The sequence below is a fragment of the Thunnus thynnus genome, chromosome 7 (genome assembly GCF_963924715.1).
Source record: "Thunnus thynnus chromosome 7, fThuThy2.1, whole genome shotgun sequence".
NCBI lineage: Eukaryota > Metazoa > Chordata > Actinopteri > Scombriformes > Scombridae > Thunnus > Thunnus thynnus.
In genome coordinates, this window is record NC_089523.1 from 33,268,648 (window position 1) to 33,287,477 (window position 18,830).

General features: G+C 39.6%; 1 protein-coding gene across 4 annotated transcripts; it reads right to left on the reverse strand.

Moving 5' to 3' along the window:
* Positions 1-7,750: 7,750 nt before the first annotated feature.
* On the reverse strand, positions 7,751-18,438 carry gpr171 (G protein-coupled receptor 171). Of its 4 annotated transcripts, none has more exons than XM_067595585.1 (6): positions 18,252-18,438; positions 12,226-12,306; positions 11,947-12,135; positions 10,833-11,039; positions 9,864-9,992; positions 7,751-8,729 (listed from the first exon to the last, which is right to left on the reverse strand). In XM_067595585.1, exons 3-6 carry the CDS (start codon positions 12,124-12,126, stop codon positions 8,199-8,201), a joined length of 1,047 nt encoding a protein of 348 aa, XP_067451686.1. In that variant the 5' UTR covers positions 12,127-12,135; positions 12,226-12,306; positions 18,252-18,438; the 3' UTR covers positions 7,751-8,198. The 4 variants fall into 4 exon arrangements, with proteins under 4 accessions (XP_067451686.1, XP_067451682.1, XP_067451683.1 ...); XM_067595581.1 differs by having other exon boundaries at positions 10,833-11,042; positions 18,252-18,436; XM_067595582.1 differs by having other exon boundaries at positions 10,833-11,042; positions 12,226-12,309; positions 18,252-18,436.
* Positions 18,439-18,830: the final 392 nt, after the last annotated feature.

Sequence of the window (18,830 nt, forward strand, 5' to 3'; positions counted from 1 at the left end):
ACACATAACACACTGTTTTTGGACTATATTATTATATTATGTGTTATAGATATTAATGCCTCGTAAAGTGCAGATAGGAGCTTTTGCACTTGGTGCAAGTTGGAAGAGGTTCTACAAAACGATGCTCTAAATTAAGTTAATAATTAAAATTAAATTAAAAATAAAATGAAGTTTGTTTTCAGGTAAACAGACGTAGTAAATGTAATAGTTACTACATTGTAGTATACTAGGGTCAGAACTCCTTAAATTCAGTGTGTTTGCTTCCTCGTCCGCTGGAAATGAATGTTCAGTGATTGTGTAACTCACTCGTGCTGCAGCCTCTCTACACATCCAGGGACTCTGCCTTGTGTTTTTGTTTTGTTGTGTGACTTTTGTGTCACAACGAAGGGCGGGATTATCTTACAGACAGACAAAAGTGAAATCAGCCAATCAGAACATTCTGCTGATAGGAGGTTTTGCACTTTGGCCGTCGTTATGTCTCCGTTTGTTCATTTGTAATTTGTTTTCTTTCTTCTTCTTCTTCTGTCTTTCTTAACGTTCTGTCTTCTATTTCGTTTTTTTTCACCACTAATGTTTTGAATGTTTGTTGTTGTTCTTGAGACGTTTTTTGTTTTGGAACAGATGACATCATAACATACAGTTATGTTACAGCATGTGTAGCACGTTTTATACGTCAATGCTTTAAGTTTATAAATGTGCACAAAAAAAATGAACAAGAACAAAGGTCAAAACAACAAAAGCACTTTGTTACAGAGAGACGTAGTAAAAGTGAAATATGTTGTCAGGGAATATTTTTCAGTACGAACAATTTTTGCAACTTGGCAAACGTTTTCATTAAAAACATTTTGATTAAAAACATAGTTCGGGCAGCGTCAAGTTTCTCTCTAAACGTATAAACATCATTTCTATACGACTGACGCAGCATCTGGAACGACTAAAAACATCCAAACGTGTCCAAATGTTGTTTTTTTTTTGTCTCTCGACTTCTACAGTGTGTTTGTGACATTTGCCAACTTTAAGCCACAATTAATGATCTGCTGATTATTTTTTTCAATTAACTGTTTAATCTATGAGATGTCAAAGAAATAGTGAAAAAAAAATGGCCGCCGCAGCGTCACAGAGCTCATAGTGATGTCTTATTTTGTTCTAATATGGCGTTTGAGAAGCTGCAGCCTGAGATTATGTAACATTTTATCACTATTTGTGCTTGAAAAATGACTCTTTAAACTGATTATCCAAACAACTGTCAAATATTTTTTTTCTTCTGCTCATCAGCTGATTGATTAATCTCACCATCACCTCTGTACGAGTCATGAAAGACATAACAAGCTCTGATTGGTCGGCGTAATCTGTGATCGCCTCGTCTCATCAGAACACGGCAGGATAATGTTTCAAATCTCAAGACATAGAAGTAATCTGATACTAGAATATGTAAAGATAATGTTTTATAAAACAATAGAGGATATTTCATAAAATGGGAGAGAGAGAGAGAGGATGTGTAGATGTGTGTTGGAGGAGGGGGGACTGAAATGTGACTGACCTCGACTCAAATTGAAAGCAGTTGTGGAGCAGCCTGTGTGTGTGTGTGTGTGTGTGTGTGTGTGTGTGTGTGTGTGTGTGTGTGTGTGTGTGTGTCTGTGTGTGTGTGTGTGTGTGTGTGTGTGTGTGTGTGTTTGATGTGATAGCAATGCTGTATTTTTTTTTAAAGCCGTTCCCACGACAGCGAGCGACCCCGCCACCTCTCCCTCTCTTCCTCTCTCTCTCTCTCTCTCTCTATAAATGGGTCGTCTGGTGGCATTTTGGTGGCCAGTCAGACTTAAAAAGGACAGAAAGAGAGAAACAGAGAGAGAGAGGGAGGAAAAAGTGGCAAGAAAGGAAAGAAAGGAAAAAATATTTGAGAGAGAGAGAGAGAGAGAGAGAGGAGGGGAAAAACAGACGCAATAACAAGAATATATTTAGGGAAATATGTTTGTTCTCTTTCTTTCTGAGAGTGTGCTGCTGGAGTCGGTTAGCTTAGCTTAGCGTAAAGACTGGAAGCGGAGGGAAACAGCTAGCCTAGCTGGGCCCAAAAGTCACCTGTCCCTGTTTTAAACATCATCTGGTCTTGTTTTCGCTGACCTCCGGTGGTTTGACCTCTCACCTCGCTGCGGTGATGTAGGAGTGTACTCCCGGGTCTCTCGGTACACTGTGACATCACTGGTGGGCGTGGTCGCACAACTCCTCTCCAGTACACCATGTTTTATTCACCAAATGTTTGGGTTTGTTTTTTTTCAAATAAAAATAAAAAAATGTTTCTTGGGACGACGGTATGACGATGGATGTTTTATTCATAGATTGATGCGTTCAGCTCAACATGCAGATGGACTTTGACTTTTGTTGTGATTATTTATAAGCATTAAATAATGGAAATGATGTAAATACACTGAGGCTGAAAGAATACAGACAGTGTTGTTCATCTTAATTGAAACATCAACTTTTTTTACTTTTTACCTTTTATCAAGCCCAGATTGATCTTGCTGGTCTGGTTATTGAACTGACAGCTGTGGTGTAATTTCATGAAGACTCATGATGTGCTAGAAGGAAAAGAAACTAAATGGCGCAGAGTGATTATTACAAGTATCATAAGCGATAAGTAGCAGTGTGTTGAATTGTCATTATATTGAATATATAATCTCACAGACCACATATAATCAATGTCAGGGCACAGAAATATGTTAATAAAGAATCTCAGTGATAAACTTGTGTGTGTTAAACTTCACTTTGAAAGGATCAAGAAATAAGGCTGTAAAACGGCAAGAATAAGTTGAGCCATGGGAAGGTTTGGCAATAATGGTGTAAAAAAAAAAAACCTTGAACAGTTATAAAAAAATAAAAGAGCAAAACTGGATAGAACTGGTTATGCCAGGTGTGACCAGTTCCAACAACAGGTAATGTAAATAAATTATAATGGTGTAATTGGCGAGTATAAAAGAGGTCGGACAGAAGGTGTGACCTATGTAAACCCAAATGGTATAAAAGACAACGATCTGAGCCCAGACACTCTGCCACACTGTAACTGTTCTCCTTTTCTGCCGACATTAAAGTACATTTTGCTGCTCAGAACTCTGATGATTTTTTAAAATTTTTTGAACATCAAAGAGAAGTTTTGTCCTTGAACTGATCTGAAACTTTTTGCAACTGAGACCCAAAAAATCTGACATGACACGACTTTCTGGTCACAAGTTCTCCTCTAAGCTTTGACCACTGCCCCAAAGAGGATGAAACACTACGGTTTATATGTTCTGAATTCTAGTGGTCATCAATATTTCTCTTATAATTATTGTGTCAACTGAGTGATGATGTTTTGTATGTAGTAATTATGATGTTTTGTGGACTTATTGTCCACATGATGAATCAATTTATTGTACATAATATCCAAAAAAAAGTTTTGTGAATAAAGCGTGACGTCCTGAAGCTCACACAAGTGAGTGAGAACAAGAGTTCACAACTTTTCAAGTGTCTTAAACATTGAATATAGCATATCAACATTTCAACAAAACCTCATCATCTCAACACATAGTTCACATGTGATCTATACGAGTTGATCTTTCCTATATAGGAGGAGGAGGAGGGGCGGGTGGATGGTTAGTAAGTTTGTTGGACATTTGCAGCCATTTTTCTGGGAAAACTGGGTGTTTTTAGTGAGACATCAGCCATTTTTATTTTATTTTTTATTTTTATTTGAACCCAAACATGATCTTTCCCCTAAACCTAACCAGACCTTAACCACTGCGTTGTCACACCATAAAACATCATTATTCAACGGGTAGAAATGTTGATATGATACATAATTCACATGTTGAAACGTAGATATTCAACGTTTCTGTAGTTTGCAGAAACATTTAATGCCAATGTTTTCTTCTTCTGGCGACTGGGTTGCTTAAAACAACAATCAAGAGCCTAAATGAACACTGGTGAAGTTTAGTTAAGTTTGTTAGAGTGACAGAAAGATGGTGGTCATGATTAAAAGAATCCACTGCTGACTGTGTTTGACTCCTGTGTTGTTGACCTCCTTCCTCTCCCTCTCTCTCTCTCTCACTTCGTCCTCTCCTCCCGATGGACGAGGGATCATAATTACTTTGACTGCTCGAGGTCTCATAAACAGATGTTGTTTTCTGGCGTTTGTTGAAACAACTGATGCTGACGTGTTTTTTTTCTTGGAGAGTCAGTCAAGTTCTTTCACATCAAACTGGGAAAAGCATTTCTTCATGGAGCTGGCAGAAATCAGACCAGTCCAGTTTCCATTTTATCTCAACTTTATTTTATTTCTGTGTTTTTTTTTTTTTTAAATGTTGCATTTCTGGATTTTTGCATTTCATTAAAATCTTTTTTCTTATACTTTTTGGGTTCACAACCTCCAATTAATCATGTGTTCATCAAGTGTTTTAGGTGCTACAGGACTGTGATTAATAGTAAAAGTAAATAGTAAAAGTAAATAGTAAATAGTAAATAATAGTAAAAGTAATTGCGATTCAAAAGATACAAGAAAAAAGAAAAAAATATATTAAAATTATCATAAAATCTAATGATTGAACTATTTGCTGCTCTGTGTGAAGCAGTTTGTAACTTTGTTTTTTTTTTAAAGTGCTCTAAAAATTAAGATTATTACATTATTACGTTGTTTAAAACAGGAATACTCAATTACAAGTCTTACAGGTACATTTACAGTATTTCCACCTCATCAAAGCTTCAGTGAGGCTGCGTTACACGATGAGGTTTCAGTACAAAACCTCCAGAACTGCATGAACAGTATTTCTATATTAATGGGAGACGTGACTTAAACTGGGAAAAGGTGTGATACCAGTGACGCTGCTGTAAGTGTTCATCAGTGAGTTTTTCACTGTATTCATTGTTGTGAAAATGTTTGAACATTTATTCTGTTGGAGGTTTGATATCATAACTTCAGCTGGTTCAGTTTTGTGGTTTCTTCTTTGTGTTTTGGGGATAATTTAGATCCAAACATGTTTTGTTGTTGTAGTGTTTTATGTTCCGTCTCTTCATTATGGACACTGTTTTATTGCAAATGATGGTCTCGTACTTCCTTCCAGCAACATGAACACATACTTCTCAGCCCACTCATCCTTAAACACACGCTGCTCACTGTCAACCTTTCATTTTTTTGTATCAGCTTGTTTTGAACAAGACATTTTAGGTGACGTGATGACGTGATAACAGACGGCGTCAGGCTGCAGTCAAATTTTGTTCCCATTAGGATTAAATAGTTAATCTGTCTGGACCGGCCTGTGGACTCTTTAGGCCACATGAAGTCTTCATACTAATAACTGTAATAAAAGCAATTATCAGAGTCATATTAACAAGGATGTTTCCACTAATTTGCATCCTGTTGCTCATATGTGCATCACAAATAGTAGTAAAACTATTAGAAATATTAATAACTGCACCAGAGTCTGAGTTCTTCTCCTCAGATGACGTATGTGATGGAGGGACGGCTGGCATCTCTGTCCCAGGACAAAAAAAACACAGCTGACTCACTGCAAAACCCTCAGTGTGTGTGTTTGTGTTTGTGTTTGTGTGTGTGTGTGTGTGTGTGTGTGTGTGTGTGTGTGTGTGTGTGTGTGTGTGTGTTTGTGTGCGTGAGTGTGTTCCCATATCTGGGAAGTGAGCTGATATCATAGTCTTCAGGGTCTAATTTTAGAGTTGTGTGTTTTATTGCAACACCAAGGACACACACACACACGCACACACACACTCTCGCACACACACACACACACACGCACACACACGCACAGAGTCCAGATGTTTCCTATTGGATGGGTCCAGAGAGACTGAAGCCGGGTCTTAGTCAGCCAGCTGAGACGAAAACTACGACACCAAAAAACACACCAAAACATGGAGCAACCACCAGGCCGATGAGTTCAAGATTTACTATATTAAAGCTGCAACAAGCAGCTGCGTCTCCAACATGGAGGAATCAGTTAAAGGAACAGACGCACATTTTTTCTTACAGCAGTTTTGTCTGTGTGTGTGTGTGTGTGTCAGTACAGAAGGTGGGGGGGGGGGGGACTGCTAGCACCAAACAGAAAAAATACACCTTCCTTTACTTCCCCAATGCTGTATGTGTAAAAAAATAATCATAATTTTCACAAAATCAACCTTTTTTTCTTATTTTTCTTTTCTTCTGACCTCATTTAAACCTAATATGTAGATGGCCGAAGAGCAAAACCTCATATCTGAAAAATGCACTTTTTTTGAGAAAACAAAAACAAACTTGTTATTTTCTTGCAGAATACTATTTGTTAAGGATACCCAACACATAACACACTGTTTTTGGACTATATTACTATATTATGTGTTAACAATACCGTAATAACCATACAAACAGACCGTAAATAATACCACATAATACAGTAATATAGTCCCAAAAACAGTGTGTTATGTGTTGGGTATCCTTAACAAAAAGCATTCTGCAAGAAAAGTTTTTTTAATCAATTTTTATCAAAAAAGTGCATTTTTCAGATTCAGGAGGTTTTACTCTTCGGCCATCGATGTAGATAAAAATTGAAATGGTAACTTCTCCTTTTACCACAAACTTGACAAAATACACCAGAGATAAGTTCATGTTTTATATGTTTTATGAGCATGGCATGAAAAATATTATCATTTGTTTGTCAAAACATTAATACAGATGAGTTTTTTTCCAAACATGTAGATACAAAACCGGTTTGTACGTGTCTGTGGCTCCTCCTCAACTGTTCCAGCAGTCGCTGCATCAAGTATAAAAAGCACATCACAGGGTCGGTAAAACTAAAATATATTTGGACGTGAGTTGACTAAAAAATGGCAATAAGTGATGTATAACTGTATTATGAGCTAAGCTAACTGCCTTTAAAAAAACATCACATACTGAAAAGCCATATTTTATTTTATCAAAACACAAAAAAACACAACGTCCAGCGACTCCAAAGCTGTTTCATCATCTACATGTTGGATTTTTGTTAAATTTCTCCTCCACACATGTTTTTAAAACTTGGTCTCCGACCAAAAATGCAGAATACATTTCAAAGATGAAAGCTGAGTGTATCTGAGTTTACAGTTGTTTTCCAGACTGTAATTTGTATTTGACAAATTTATTATAAGCTCCTGTTGATCATTACATGTGTGTAATTTTACAGTCTGAAGGTTTCTTCAGGACTGAAACAGGCTCTGGCTCCATATTCAATCCATTAGATCATGAAACTCTTGTCTGCAGCCAAATCCTGCTTTTACTTTGGAAGATGAATCGCCGTCCATAAAATAAACAGCTGGTTAAAGGAGCAGTCTGACATTTTGGGAAATTGTCTCATTAACCATCTTCCCCAGAGTTAGCTTAGCTTAGCATAAAGACTGAAAGCAGGGGGGGGAAACTGCTAGCCTATATAACTCCAACAAAACAGTAAAAACACTTTATTTGACTATTATTACATCATGTTTTTTTGTGAGAAGTTTATAAGGTTTTGCAAAACTTATCCCATCAAACCCCCATCACCCCATTTAAAGTGGAGGTCCTTAATCGGGTGCAGCGCCTTTAAAAAACCTTGTTTTATTATTTATTATTTATTTTCAGCAAATCTGGATTAAAGGAACTCATAGAGAACACAGATCAACACTGAGCACTGCTGCCCTCTGCTGGAGGAATGAAGGACTCCACTCTGCTTTAAAGGACCAATCCTGTTGGGGGTTTTTTGTTGTTTTTTTTTTTTGGGGGGGGGGGGGGGGGGGGGGGTTACATACAGAATTTGAGTTATATATTAACATAGGTTCACTTTAACAGTATGAGAAAACATTCATAACTTTAAGGACTTGTGTTTTGTGTTAGTCGCTGTATTAACAGACCTGCCAACTGATGAAGATGAAGAAGATTTTAAGGAACTTACATCACACCATGACACTTGAAAACCAGGATCATACATGCACCTACACAATGAATAAACTGTGAAGTAATAGTGAAAGTGATTTAGGCTCAATCAAGTGTATTCAGTTATTGAGTCATTGAGTATCAGAGTTGTTTTCAGCCTGCTTCCAGTCACATGCTGAACCATCTCAAGAGTTCCTTGAAGTTTTTTTTAGTATATTTCTGCAACATTCCTCTTTAAGGATTGTTCTTTGACATAGAAAAATATATTTGTGAATCCAAGCTTCACCTATCTGTATGTCTGTGATCAGCCTCCTTCCTCCTGCAGTGCAGCAGTGGTAGTTTGCATCATCTCCTCTGCAGCCTGCTGCTCCTCAGGATCACCGGCTGCCGGCGTTGTGATGCAGCAGAGCACCTCGCTGACCGTCTGTCTGAAAGGCGAGTAGAGGTAGAAGAAGAGCAGGGGGTCGAAGCAGAGGTGCAGCACCGTCAGCAGCAGCGTCGACTCCTTCCCCAGAAACAGCTGCCTCTTGGTCTGACAGTCTGTGATGACTTTGGTTTGGGCCAACGTGTACGGCGTGCGGACCACGTGGTAGGGCACGAAGCAGAGTAAGAAGGCCAGAGCCATGGCGGTCACGCTCCCCGTTGCCCGCCGGGCGTTGACCCAGAGCTTAGGGTCACCGCGGCTACGCAGCAGCCTCTTGAGAGCCAGACCGCTGGAGATCAGCACGGCGGCCGAGGCGTTCAGGAACAAAGCTGTGCAGAGGAAGACGGTGAGGGCGTGCCAGTGGAGGCTGATGTCTTTCTTCAGAGAAGAACAGCTGAGATACTGTCGCACCTGCAGAGACAAACCAACAGCAGGGAGGTTAGTTTGACTGACAGCAGTAGATGTCTGCACAACAGCACAAACTCTCTTTAATGAAGATATTTGCACAAATTTATGTACCTTTTTTATGTATTTTTATGCACCTTGATCTGTGTCTTTTAAAACACCTCAAGCTTTATTACCTCAAGTTGATACTTCAGGTTTTCTTATTTTTCTTGTTTTTGTGTTTATTATTTATTCATTTTGTCTCTGATCTAAGTTTTATTAGTTCAGTGATTTTGATATGATTGACTTGCGTGGTAGCTACAACAGAAAGCATTGCCATTATTTATAGAATGTATTTGATGTGACAAATAAAAACCTTGAACCTTGAATTAGAAATAACTGTTGCAGCAGCAGTTCAGCCTTAATGACTCGGGCAGGAATACATTTGATTTCTTAAAACCTGATGTGTCTTCAAACTGCTTCTTTTTTTTTTTTGTCTGACAAGCAGCACAAACCACATCAGTTTACAATGTTATAAAACAGAGAAAAGCAGCAAATCCTCCCATTAAAGAGGCTGTAACCTGGGAATATTTGTACTTTTTACAATTAATCAATCATCAAAATAGTTAATGAATTATCTGCCAGCTTCATACAGTGGTAGCGATGGGAATAGTCAGTTGTACTACTGTAAATGTAAAGCTCCTCACCATTGAATCTGACCCGACAACACATCTTTACACTCTGAGGTATGAAATTATATTTTAAATTATAAATGTATACTATTGCTTTATGTACATAAAGCTAAAGTAGGTCATCTACAAAACTTTCTTCCACATTTCCACTGAACGTTTAAATAGTGACGTAGATTTGATGGATTTTAAGCAAAAAAAGCAACACAGCTGCATCCATCTGGTGTAAATCTCAAGAATAAATGACTATTCAAAACAAAGAGAGATCTAATCTGAGAGGAAACGAAGAAGCCAGAACAGAATAGAAAGATCACACTCCTCTGCCTCAAAAAAAACATATTTTTCTGCTTAGATGACGATGACGCATCATGTGATCAGATCTCTGCACCTGTACTTGCTGCACTGACACTAAAATATGAGCAGCAGTAGTGATCGAGGTACGAGTGGAGGTAGATTTAGAAAGCAGCTGTACCTGTACTTGCTGGATGGGCAGAGCCATGTTGGGCACCATGAGGAGAAGCAGCAGCACCCAGACGACCAGCGACAGCAGCCGGGCGAAACCTACTTCCTGCAGCCGCAGAGAGCGCAGAGTGTTGCTGTCCTGCAGAAGAAGAGAGAGGCGTCAGACACCATCACCACCAAACTGACAAATGTGCCTCAGCGGGGCTTTACAAATCTAAACATCTTCTATCTTTAGACACTCGATTCAGATGAGGAAAAACTCCCCAAAAAACCCTTTAAGAGGGAAAAAATGGAGGAAACAGGACGGGAAAATTACAGAAATACAGCATGGATAAATATACTGATAAAATACATATGTAAAGAACTATTATGCACCACAACAGACAGGCTAATTTTTTGTATGTGCAAACCTTTTCCACAATAAACCTGATTCTGACTCTGGTAACGCCTGGTAGAAAAAGAAATGTACCAAAACTGTAGTGAGGAAGGAAGCTGTATATTTCTATGTGGTTGCCTGCAAAGTGCAGTCTGTTCTTCTGTAGCGGAAAACAGGAATTCGGTTACAGACAAACACTTGCATGAGCAGATTCGTGCTCCAAAGTCACGTTTGAGTGATTTTAAGAGAATTTGTGGTATTCTTCAATTTTCTCGCACTTTGAAATTTTCTCCAAAGTACAAACAGTATTTTACGAGTTCGGAGCCGCCGTGTGAGTCATGAAGAAAGTCTGACTTTCTTCACAAGGACACAAAACTCTTGAGTTAAGAGTTTAAACGTGATCCTAAAATTAACTCAAATGAAATACATAACTAAAACAAACTTCTGTTCATCATCATCACCATCATGGCTGCCAGATGTGCTGGTGTTTCTGTCAGCAGTAGTGAACAGCTGCGGCTCTCTGACACTGTAACATCACCTACTGTAGGCTGTTATATCCCCCCCCCCCGTGATGAAGATGTGTTCCCTTGCAGCCCTACCTACCTGCAGATAGCGGTCTGTAATGATGAAGGCGAGGAAGGCGATGGACGCGTAGAGGCTGATGTAGATGGTGACGGCACTGGCCTGGCAGTGGAACACCATGAGGCTCCACGGCGCCGCTCCGAGGTCCTTCAGGATCTTAAAGGGCAGAGCCAGCAGCAGCAGGAGGTCGGCCACCAGCAGGTTGACCAGATAGACGCTGCTGCTCTGCTGCTGCAGGAAGACAAATACCTCACATTCACTAAAAATACACACAGTCGTCTCAAAATAACATCATCTCTGTTAATGTGATTTGATTTAATCTCATGTCAGCGAGAATCCTTTATTTCAGATAATCTCACTTTAATTCACCTCAACCATCTTCTCCTCATCTGATTAAACATCACATTTCACCTCATTGCTTTCATTTTTACTTCATGTCAGCTCACATTGCAGCCAGTCTCATCTTCTGTCACTTAGATGCAGTGATGGAAAGTAACTAAGTACATTACTCAAAGACTTTATTTAAACACAGTTTTGAGGTACTTGTACTTTACTTGAGTATTTCCATGTGGTGCTACTTTCTACATTTCAGAGGGAAATATTGTACTTTCTACTCCACTACATTTATTTGACAGCTTTAGTTACTTTTCAGATGAAGATTTGACACAATGGATAATATAACAAGCTTTTAAAATACAACACATTGTTAAAGATGAAACCAGTGGTTTCCAACCTTTTTGGCTTTTGACGTCTTACAAAAAGCAGTGTGTAGTCGGGGTCACATTTCACATGTCTATGAGTTGTTAACAGCTCCACCAAATAGTGATTTTTCCCTCTAAACTTCTCACATGCTTTCATTTATGTACTTTTACTGCAATACTTGAACTACATCAAGCTCAATTTAGTGACAAATGTTGACCGAATTTCTCAAAAATCATTTAAAGATCAGATCAGATCAGTCGACGCCATTAAAACATTGTAGAAGAACAGGAAACAGCGAGATGACATCATTAAAAGCAGCGGTTAAAGCTCATGTTGTGTCTTAAATCCAAAATAACTAAGTGTCACATCCTCCCCCCCCCTCGTCTCTCACCCATGTCATGTGATCTAATTTCCTCTCCAGTTTTAGTCCTACCTTTGCTCTGGGGCTGCGGATGAATGCCCACACAGACAGCAGGTTTCCAGGCAGACTGATGATGAAGATGAGGATGTAGAGGACGGTGAAGGGTGCCATCTGGTCGTTGACGATGCATTGCTTCCCCTCCTCGGCTCCTGCAGCGCTGGAGTTGGCGAGAGGAGGAGGAGGAGGCGTCATCGTCTGCAGCTTAAAAACAAGAGTCAAGACACAGATGCATCAACATTTTTAAAATGTCAAATGACAAATAAATAAATAATAAACAGTAAACGTGCTTACTGTGGAGGGAAGTCTGAGTCGTCAGCAGGTGCTGTGATTGCGGTTTTGATGTCTGGCGTCTGGTTGCGTCTGGTTCGCAGTCTGCTAGGAAACACAAAGAGCAAAGGCTTGTGGGAGGGAAACCATGCTTTAAAGGCCCTGAAAATCCGTTTCTGATTCAGTCTCCTACTTACCGTACAGTTTACCGTAAGATTTTTGTCTGTGGAGTTTTGGTGATTTCACATAACTCTGTGTCTGACAATGAGGGTTTAGAAATACCGAAATCAAAATCTGATGACAGTTGTTGGGTTGTTGTGAAATCTCCACAGTCATAGCTGAATTTATGAATGTTAACCTCTTAATAAACAATAACTGACATTTTCCAGACTTTCACTTTGATTCTTGCTTAGTTAGTCATGACTATTTAATCTTCTAAGGAAATATGTTACCAGGGGAACTAAACCCAGGAACTAAAAGTCCCTGTTGTGCTTTCCCATTTGAGTTTCAACCACATCTGTGAAACCAGGTAGATTATGTAAATTAGACTCATGGAGGACTAAAAGGACATAATATATACAACATATAGCATATACGGACATACATGCATGTACCTTCATGTATCTGGGCCAAAGCTCCCAGGCTGCCAGTCTAGACACACTATGGGATTAATGTGTCATGTAACATATTAACATCTACAATACAAATACACACACACACACACACACACACACACCCACATGGAAAAGTAACACATAATAATACACACACTCATACTTACATACACAAATGTAGCTGTGTTAAATCAAAATATCTACAAAGGTAGGTGGATGGACAAGTAAACACAGAAAAAAATAGATAAATAATCATATGTAGAGTCATAATGGTTATGATTAAAATAAATAATTAGATAAATAAGTCATTATCAGTGTAATGACAAAGTTATTGTTATTATTATTACCATTAAACTGTTACTCAGTTAGCTTTAGCACACTGACAGCGTGATGAAAATGCGTCATTTCAACGTTAAATGACCGAATCAGAGGCACCAGAAAATGGTGACAATGACAAAGTGGAGGCTGAGTTTCGTCCTGTGACAGTTACAGCAGCTCCTGCACTGCTGCTGACTTGATAATACGATACTTTTTCAGTCCTTTTTTCCGAGTTGATCCCTGTATTGAAGTGTCTGCCTGTCCCCTGTCTGCACCTGACTCCTATCAGAATCACAAACAGGTTTATTTATTAGAAGTGGCTCCTCCATGTCAATAGTCTCTATATTGTTGGTACGGAATCATCACGCATGCGCATTGGTATTGATTGCACAAGATCAAATTAAAATTGTTTTAAATGGAGGAAGGTTTTTGCCTGCAGGTGATACACCGATCCTTCCCATGGTTTGGCTTAAAGTAGTTCAGTTCAGGCAAAAAAAATACCCAAAAACACTTGGTTAGGGTTCGGGAAAGATCATAGTTTAGATTAAAACCGTAAGAAATAGAATAGAAATAAAAAGAGGTCCAGCAGTAAATTCTGGAAACTCATTCCGTACCAGACCAGCACTGAAAACCAGTCAACCAGCAGCCTGTGGACTGGTACAGGCTACTGGTACAGACTCACATTCAGCGTCATTAGTCGGTAAATTACTACACTGGTTCCGCAGCCGCTGCCTTATTTATTTAAGCAGGTTTGCACATATGAGGAATTTCCCACGTTGTTGTGTTGCAACAATCAAAAAATAGAATGTAAGAGAAATGCAACTACAACGGAAGTAGCTGTATTTCTCTTACTGTCTATTTTTAGAGGAAATACAACATTAAAGTGCTGAGTATTATTATTAAATTTTACCTTCAAGGAAAAAAAACGGAAGTCCTCAGTGTGCAGGAGGTTCAAATAATCAGAGGTATTTTTATTTAGCATATGATACATGAAACTGACCTTCAAATGTTAAACGTTTATTCTTAGACTTGTTTCGTCATGTTAAACAAACTCCAGCCACACTGAAGCGGAACAGAAGTTGAAGCTGCTGCGGTGTCGATGTTTGACCAACCAACCATCATGAGCTGTTGACACTAGAACCAACAATGCTGCACGAACGAAAACAACTTTTGAAAATGAAGTATATAAAAAAATAGTAAGTTGTTCTTGCTGTGGTGGAAACACTCTACGAGATGTTTTCCTTTGCGGTGCAGGACAAACAAGATTTTAAAATAAAACTTTTACAGCCACAGTAATACAGCTGTCTTCTTCTTTATAGGCTTCATTACACTCTAAAGTGAGTTTTTTTCCTCAAGTCGCTCATATCCGCTCTGTTCTCAGAAGTGTGAGCAAACCTAATCTGATTTTTTCATATCATTTTCATATCATTTTTCATATCTGAACCACTTGAGTACATGTTCTAGATCGGATTCTTATCTGATCAGTGGATATGCGGTTGCTGCTGCAAGAGCAGTTTGAACGTCTCCCGTCTCCCGCCCGTCGTCATTATTCAGTGTCAAGTCTTTGAATGTGTTCTTGTTGGATTATAAAAGATTTAAGAGAGCAGAAGGTGACAGTCAGGAGCCACTGTACAGGATATGAAGCAAACACTGCGGTCAAATATGAACCTGCAGCAGGAAGTAGTAAATAAGGAAACTCATTCTCACTTCACCCTGATGCAAAGCAGCTAGTATTCACTTCTACTTCCATTCACTTCTGTTGGTCTTACTGACGACAACATACATTCCTCTCCTCCTCGTACAAAAAACATATAAACAGAGCAGCAAAGTGACACCAGAGATTCATATTCTGTTCCAACTCTGTAGTTTTTTGAATGCTTACAAATTAATTGTTGTTTAACTTTGTGAAAGGATAAAGCAGACATTATTCCTGATCTTTCTTTTTGTTGTCAAATCCCACAAAAAGACAAAAAAACAACAATGTGTTAGTCAATATCTGAATATTTCCTGACTTCTCTATCCTGTCTGTGGCTCTCAACTCCAACAATTATTATCATTAGCAATTAATCAGTCAATCAGTAGGTCAATACAGTTTTAGAAAATTAACTTGAACTTCTTAAAACCCAAAGTGACGTCTTTGAATGTCTTGTTTTGTCCTGTTGATTGTCCAAATCCAAAGATTTACTATCATGTATGACAAAGAAAAGCTTTCAGTCTTGACATTTGAGAAGCTGCAACAAGTGAATATTTGATATGTTTGCCAGTAGCGGACTCAGACTGTCTCAGGGGTGAAAAAATATAAAGGGCACCTGATATATTAAATGGGCCCCACGTCACAATGTTTTTCTCCCATACAGTGCACCCTATAGGACACCTTTTTTCATTGAGAGGGCACCCTATTCTGCACTTCAGTATGTTAGACTAAGGGGAACCCTTAATTGCACTTTTTCCGTTTTTATTTATTTTTTTGTCCACTAGAAGGGCACCCATACAGAACCTCCAGCTCACCCTGTTACAACAGCATCATAGGTCACTACATTACATCCTCTTCATTTAAAGGGCAAATCATATTTCCTTGTTTTGGGGGGTTCATTACACAGCACTTCCCTATTTTCTACCACTGAAAGTGCACCATGAGGACACTTCATTCTTTATAAGACACCTCATCCTGATTTACCCATAACTACATAGTCAGTACAGAACTTTGCTATTTTTTTCTCCTTTGTGTGGGCACCTTAGAGACCATTTTATCACACTGTGTGGGCACCTTAGAGACCATTTTATCACACTGTGCGGGCACCTTAGAGACCATTTTATCACACTGTGCGGGCACCTTAGAGACCATTTTATCATACTGTGTGGGCACCTTAGGGGGCGCTTTATCACACTGTGGGGGCACCCTAGGGGGCACTGTATCATACTGTGGGGGCACCTTAGGGACAGTTTATCATATTTCGGGGGTACCTTAGAGGTCATTTTATCATACTGTGGAGGCACCTTAGGGGGCACTTTATCACGCTGTGGGGGCACCTTAGAGACCATTTTATCATATTGTGGGGGCACCTTAGAGACCATCTTATCACACTGTGGGGCCACCTTAGAGACCATTTTATCACACTGTGGGGCACCTTAGGGGGCACTTTATCACACTGTGGGGGCACCTTAGAGACCATTTTATCACACTGTGGGGCACCTTAGAGGGCACTTTATCACACTATGGGGGCACCTTAGAGACCATTTTATCACACTGTGGGGCACCTTAGAGACCATTTTATCACACTGTGGGGCACCTTAGAGACCATTTTATCACACTGTGGGGCACCTTAGAGACCATTTTATCACACTGTGGGGCCACCTTAGAGACCATTTTATCACACTGTGGGGCACCTTAGGGGGCACTTTATCACACTGTGGGGCCACCTTAGAGACCATTTTATCACACTGTGGGGCACCTTAGGGGGCACTTTATCACACTGTGGGGGCACCTTAGAGACCATTTTATCATACTGTGGAGGCACCTTAGGGCCAGTTTATCATATTTTGGGGGTACCTTAGATGTCATTTTATCATACTGTTGGGCACCTCAGGGTGCACATTATCATACTGTGGAGGCCCTTTAGGGGCAGTTTATCATATTTTGGGGATACATTAGAGGTCATTTTATCATACTGTGGAGGCCCTTTAGGGGCAGTTTATCATATTTTGGGGATACATTAGAGGTCATTTTATCATACTGCGGGGCACCTTAGAGGCCATTTTATCACACTGCGGGGGCAGCGGCCACTTTATCACACTGTGGGGGAATCTTAGAGACCATTTTATCATACTGTGGGGGCACCTTAAGGGGCACTTTATCATACTGCGGGGCACCTTAGAGGCCATTTTATCACACTGCGGGGGAATCTTAGAGACCATTTTATCATACTGTGGAGGCACCTCAGGGCCACTTTATCATACTGTGGGGGCACCTGTGTGAGCATGTGCAGGAACCTCTTGACTTTGTTCTTTGTGAAATTAAGAATGTAGTACTACTACAAAACTACTCTCCGGATACTGAAAACTTGATCGCTGATATTAGTCTTTGGAGCTGTTTCTAAACAAACTAACATGACTAAACTCTTCATAATAAAGGAACATGTCACAGCGGTGTGACTCACTGACCTGGAGGTGGGGACTATTTTCAGCAGAGAATGAATAAACATTTGTTGCTCTGGTGAGTATTTGTGGCAGCAGGATCGTGTGTGTGTGTGGGACTGAGTATCGATATCGTTTCAGTCTTCCAGACAGACAAATGTTAAAACCCCTGAATGAATGATTCTGTTAAGTCACAGAAATTAGAGGAACTGCAGCTAGAGAGAGAAGTGACATCAAAACCTCAGTTTTCTATGGAAGTCAAGCAAAGGTCAGAGAATGAGGCATCATTATTACAAGGATTAGCAATTACTCATTTCTCACTCTGTGAGTAAAACACGTCTGCGATGTGAGAATAACACAGAGCCAAGAAAGTACCTACAACACCTTGCTGAGTATTCAGGGGACAACAGGAGCCTTTTTATTTGATTTTATTTGGTCCAAAGCAAAACATCTGAGCAACGAGCAGCCAGATTTCCATTAAATTCACTGTGGATATTCCTTTATATCTTCTTTAATGATATAAATTAACAAGTACACATTCTTTGTACCATAAAATAAACATAACTACAACTCTAAGCCTGGGGGAGGGGGGTCGAGCTATATCCTTCCTGGATAAAATCTATGAATGACAAACTTCTTTAATGCTGCTAATCTTAAAGGTGTTTTCAACCTCCTGACCTCTGACCTTTCAGGACAAACTTTCATCCATTACTTGTCTTTGAATGAATATGGATAAATTAATCAGATTAAAACAACTTTCAGGTTTGATGATGTTTCAGGACGAGAAAGGAGACATGTCTCCTCTGGTCTTTGTTTGGTTGAAAGAACTTGTTATTAAGTAAAACTTGTTATTTCTGTGACTGTGAACATAATCATCAATGTGAAAACCTGACGAGGAACATAAGAAGGAACCTTCATCATGACTTGACATTTATCGGCAGTTTGATCATCGGTCTGTAAAACTAAACTTGAATCAGCTCTTACCTCCTGTGCCGTCCTCTCTGTGGCCTCGTACAGTCCTCTCACAGGTCCTCAGACCACGTGGTGGGTCCCTGAGGTCTGGCCAGGCATTCAGGTTGTCAGGTCTTCGGGCTGGGCTTCATGTGTTCAGAGCCACGGAAGCTGCAGACAGATGGAGGATGTTTTCCTGCCTGTTAGCAGCACGTTGCGGTCGTCAATCTGACTTCAGTTCAGCATCTGTGCTGACATACAGGCAGACCACAGGCCACGCCTCCCTGCAACATACACACACACACACATAGCTGTTAAAGGGCTTTCCAGCAACAGTAAAAGGTTACTTCCAGAATGACTACAGGCCCCCCCTTTTTTTAAAGTAACAGACAGATAGAGGTGGAAGAAGTATTCAGATCCTTTGCTTAAGTAAAAAATACCAATACAGCACTCCTACAGTAAAAGTACATAAGTATTATGAGCTTGATGTAGTTAAAGTATTGCAGTAAAAGTACATAAGTATTATGAGCTTGATGTAGTTAAAGTATTGCAGTAAAAGTACATAAGTATTATGAGCTTGATGTAGTTAAAGTATTGCAGTAAAAGTACATA